The 5407-nt window shown below is 49.7% G+C and overlaps 1 protein-coding gene across 1 annotated transcript; it reads right to left on the reverse strand.

Moving 5' to 3' along the window:
* Positions 1-2158: 2158 nt before the first annotated feature.
* On the reverse strand, positions 2159-3722 carry LOC123133131 (tyrosine decarboxylase 1-like). Its single transcript, XM_044552669.1, has one exon. The coding sequence runs from the start codon at positions 3720-3722 to the stop codon at positions 2244-2246; it is 1479 nt and encodes a 492-aa protein (XP_044408604.1). The 3' UTR covers positions 2159-2243.
* Between the last annotated feature and the right edge of the window lie 1685 nt (positions 3723-5407).

A 5407-nucleotide genomic window follows, 5' to 3' on the forward strand; every position in this document is an offset into this window, starting at 1 on the left:
GTTAATTTAGAGGTTTCATATATTGTGTTAGCTAGCTAATAGAGAGAAGTGTCCTCTCTTATCTCCGTGCTTGGTCAACGCTATGTACTATACGTATAGAGAGGACTCGACACGCTAGCTAGCTAGTGAGCAAATGAAGGAAACCATTAAGTACAGAAGATCGTCATGAACATATACACAAAGAGAAGTGATCGACCTTTCCTTCTCCGATAGATTGGTCGAACAACAAGTTTTCGTATATCTATCCGACGCTACTGGCTACATATATATACAATATAAGATCTCTCACAAAATCCCCTAACATCTGTACTCAACTTCCACATGGTATTCTCTGTGTTTGTCGATGACGTGGTCAAGAAAGAATCCCGCCAACTCCTCTTGAATTGCTCGTATGCGATCTTGTGGTAGGAGTTCATCCCGCATCTGCCACATCTAATTTGAAGAAGGGGGTCAATACATATATATGGATGAAACTCAACACAAATGATGGTAATAAAATAAAATTGTGAATATTATTTCTTACGCACTTCATATTGTTGTTTAGAGTAACCCCGCTCACAGGTGGTGTGGCGGATGAACTCGCAAATGTAGTATCCACAAAAATCATTCACGGGTTCCTGCCACAACCACTTTACAAGAAATAGAGGTCAATCAAACATACAAGTAAGAACTTTTTCCTTTCAAAAAGAAGATAAGAACAAGAGGCTCACCCTGGTGGTGCCGGCGACAAGATCGGTGCGGGCGATCGACGGCAGTGAAGATGGGGACTGGACATGACGGACCGCTAAACCTAGACAAATATTGAGGAAAATGGAGCTTGGAGGTCGAGCTTGGAGAGGAGAAAGCTTAAGTAGTGTGGCTCGGGCATTCCATCGAACACCTAGTGTGCATAGGAGGTGAGCTAGAGCACCACAAAGCCCTCTCCCCTCGCCCGCCAGAAAAAACAGAGCAGTGTGCTCTGCTCTTACGCGAGGGGGTATATATAGGCATCTCATTGGTCCCGGTTCATGGCTTGAACCGGTACTAAAAGACAGCATTTGGTCCCGGTTCAAGCCACCAACCGGGACCAATGGTGGTGGGCCAGGAGTGAGGCCCATTGGTCGCAGTTCGTCCCACCAACCGGGACCAAAGGGCCAGACGAACCGGGGCCAATGCCCCCACGAGGCCCGGCAGGCCCCCTGGCCTCACGAACCGGGACCAATGCCCCCATGGGTCTCGGTTCGTGACTGAACCGGGACTAATGGGCTTATCTGGCCCGAACGAAAGCCCTGTTTTCTACTAGTGGGTGGAAGCGAGAGCCTGTTGGCAGTAGGGCAAGGGCCTGGAAGTAGAACCCATGGATGGTGTACCGGTGAGTGACCGTCAAGCGATGCGAAGCAAGAAAGTGAGCAGGTAAGTATGTACGAACCAGAATGACTTCTGCAACACAGTTGATGTGGCAGAAAAATGCACAAGGTCCCAAAGGCACGCGGCCAGTGATGGAGGTCCTGGCCGGCCAGCGAGGGAGAAAGGAGAGGAGACCAAGGGAGAGGGAGGAAGGTGGAGGTCCCCAGCAACGTTGGGAGGCTAGGATCGCACCGTGGTGGTCAGAAGAGGAGGCCAACCATGGCGGCTAGCGTCCGTGGTTGGCTATGGACGGAATAGAAAGTGAGGTTGGGGAGGAAGGGAAGGTGGTGCGGTGGCAGGGCGAGGCTCGCCGGTGGCAGTGCTTCGGCGACCAGCTAGACAGTGCGGCGGCTCATGGATTGAATCAGACGAGGTGCTTGGTGCAGCTCTCGGTCCGACCGAGGCGGAAGACCCACAAATTTTGCAACACCTATCGTGTTGCAATTAGGAGTTTTGCAACAACTACTATGTTGCACGAAAGATGTACGTTGTGGGTAGTCCGATCTAGCTCGGATCTAACTGCTGTGCGGCCGGTGGAACTCTACGCGTAATCGGCCGGCGGAACTCTACGTGTGATTCTAATCGTTTCCCTTTTATTACACAACCAATGTGAATCCATAGACTAAAACTTGTCCACATCAAATAATATATTTAGCAAGCCCTCCATCCATCTATATACAACAAGTCCATATGTAGAGACATATCGCACATTTAAAGATATTTTATTTATTGGTTATCTGTTCCAATTACTACTAGTAAATAATCTCTTCGTTTGATAATTCTTGTCGTCGTTCTAGTTCAAAATGTAGGGAGTAAACTTTATTGATATTTTAGCATGTGCTTCTTCACTATCACTGCTATGGAGTGGCCTGAACTTCCTTGGCCTTGTCCTGGACAAGCTCCCACGCGTCCTGGACGTGCCGCATCTCCGTCATGGCTGCGCCCACGACCATACGGATTACAAACTTGTTGTCCACCACAAAGTGTGTCATGAAGGCTCGCCCGCTACCGTTGATGGCCACGAGTAGCTTGCGGTTCAAGGCCTCCATGTCGTCACGGCCTTCGTGCCTTGGGCGGAGGCGGAATGTCACAAGGGAGAATCTCCTCGGCACGACCACCTCGAACCGTTCGTCGGCCTCCAACATCGTTTCAAACCACTTGGCCATGTCGACGTGCCTCCGTATGTACGCCCGCATGCCCGCCACGCCGTAGCGGCGCAAGACCAACCACAACTTCATGGCACGGAAAGGGTGTGACAATGCGATCTGCCAGTCCTTATAGTTGACAACCTCTGCTGCACCTTCCCCGCCGACGTTGTTAAGGTATTCTGGATTGCTAGATAGTGCGGATGTCAGCAAGGCTGGGCTCACCACCCATAGGCAACAGCAGTTCATGTTGGTGAGGAACCACTTGTGCGGGTTCATGCTCACGGAGTCCGCGAGCTCAGCGCCATCGATGTAATCCTTGAACTCGGGGCATATCAATGCGCTACCGGCGTAGGCAGCGTCGATGTGTAGCCACATGCCATACTGTCGCGCCACCTCCCCGAGATCACGCACCGGGTCTACCGCGCCGAGCCCTGTCGTGCCAACGGTTGTGCACAAGTATAGCGGCACGAGACCGTCGGCCACGTCAGCCTTCACCGCTTCATGTACACTGTCGGCGGTCAGTCCGTAGGCTGAACCCGCCAATGTTGGGATGACGCGGAAGTTGGACGGCGGGATTCCTACGATCCTCGCACCCTTTTGGAAGGTGTAGTGGCTCTGGTCCGAAGCATAGACCACCAGCCTCAGGATGGCTTCATGGCCGAGGTTGCTCAGCGCGCGATCGCGCGCTGCCGCGAGCGTGCACACAACGGCTTCGCAGGTGCTGCCGTGCAGCACGCCGCCGCCGCCGCCAGAGAAGAGGAAGCATTCCGGGAGGCCCACCAGCCTGGCCATCCAGTCCACCACCACGCCCTCGAGCTCGGTCGCAGCCGGTGACGCAGCCCACATGAACGGTAAGACGTTGAGACCGGTGGAGAGCATTTGACCAGCGAACCCGGCCGTGCTCGCGTTCATCGGGTAGTAGGCGAAGAAGTTGGGGCTTTGCCAGTGAGTCAGTCCTGGGATGATGTGCCGCCGTACGTCCTCCAATATCACGTCCACCGACTCACCGTCCTCGGGTGGCATGTCGGGTAGAAGCGTACGAAGGTGCCCTGGCTCAGCGTCGGGCCAGACAGGGTAGCTCTCGATGTCGCGGTAGTAGACTTCAAGGAAGTCGACCACCGCGCAGGACTCGGCGGCGAACCTCGAGGCGTCCAGTGGCAATAGCGCATCAGCTGCTGCGCTCCCCATGGCGTACGCCGTACGCCTTTGCGATGGTAGTGACGCATGTGGCTGCTAACTGGATTGGCAATCCCTATATATAGGGAGTAGGCCATGTTTTGTTCCCACGCTAAAAATCTGCTCACCCAGAGATTCCTTGGTATTCACTAAAAATGCAGGCATCCTGCAACCAAACATTAAAAGCTGCTATGTATTGGTTTTATGTCCGGGCATGAAAACTGGATTGGCAATCCCTATATATAGGGAGTAGGCCATGTTTTGTTCCCACGCTAAAAATCTGCTCACCCAGAGATTCCTTGGTATTCACTAAAAATGCAGGCATCCTGCAACCAAACATTAAAAGCTGCTATGTATTGGTTTTATGTCCGGGCATGAATAGTTATATTTATTGGTTAGAATGGCACTTTCGATAGTAATATACTTCTTCCGTCCAAAAATAAATGTCTCAAATTTAGTACAAAATTGTACTAAATTGGAGATACTTATTTTGGGACGAAGGGATGATAACAATTATTTGATCAACAATATTGTCTGGAATAGGTGAAATGCTCCGGAGCACCCTCGCCGATATCTGGATCTTGGTCCACTCAGTTTTTTGTGATTGTACTATGTTTCATTTTGGCGGGCCAACCACACATGTGTCGATCTGTACCAGCAACTCGCAACAACGGCATTGACTAGAAAAAAAGAAAAATACAATACCCGCATTTAGCTTTCAACAATCAACACACACCACACCAGCATGTTGTTCTTCCTTTGCACTACCCGCGTCTTTTTTGCCCATCTTCTTCTCCACTTGCTTCATCTTTTTTTCCAAATTTTATCTACCATCTATGATCATTGTTCTTTCTATCAGCATGTTTTATATTGGGAGCTCTAACGTCATCTTCTTTTTTTTTGACGGGAAGGCTTTATGGCTAGCTTTATTAAACTCCTATAACGCTTACATCATCCGCTAAAAACCTTAACAGAAAATCAGGCAGTGTTACCACCCAAAGAGTAGGATTGTTAGCACAACCATAATGAGCTAGCTCCTGCAGAACTATATTAGACTCTCCAATACAATGTTCTATGACAGACTTCCCGAACTCTATCATCAACTCTCGACAATCTTGAATGATAGGGGCCGCCACCGTTGAGTGTCCTTCATTATTTTGCAATGCTTCCACCACTATCAGATTGTCCATACGTACTAGGAGATTGTTGCATCCAGTACCTTGTGCTAATTTAAGCCCTTCGAACAGCACCATCTTCGTTTGAATAATAACAGACACACCCTTCATCTTCCTTTCGTTTGTCCTTTCAAACAGTGTTGGGCCGGGGTCAATTGATCCCGGTGACCTTGGCCCAAAACTATAACATACATACAGCCCATAACAAAAAGGATACGGTGAAAGACAAAATGACCCCAGTCGGACCCAACAGCCTCGTGTGGCAGCCGAATGAATACTCCTCACAATAAAAAAAAAAGGCCGCCAAAATAGCACGCACCACGTAGGCCCACAGGCACTCCCGAGCGATCTCCAGACTAAAGCGGACCGATCTTCAGATTTGTCTCAACTAGTAAGTATGCACGTGCAACGCACGTCTCAATTGTCATCAAATAATTATTAAAAATAGTTTTTCATCTATACATGTATTATTACTGATAAATGTTTTTTCGGATGGAAACACAAGTTATGACGGACAAATGA

This window comes from Triticum aestivum, chromosome 6B (assembly GCF_018294505.1).
Source record: "Triticum aestivum cultivar Chinese Spring chromosome 6B, IWGSC CS RefSeq v2.1, whole genome shotgun sequence".
Taxonomy (NCBI): Eukaryota; Viridiplantae; Streptophyta; class Magnoliopsida; order Poales; family Poaceae; genus Triticum; species Triticum aestivum.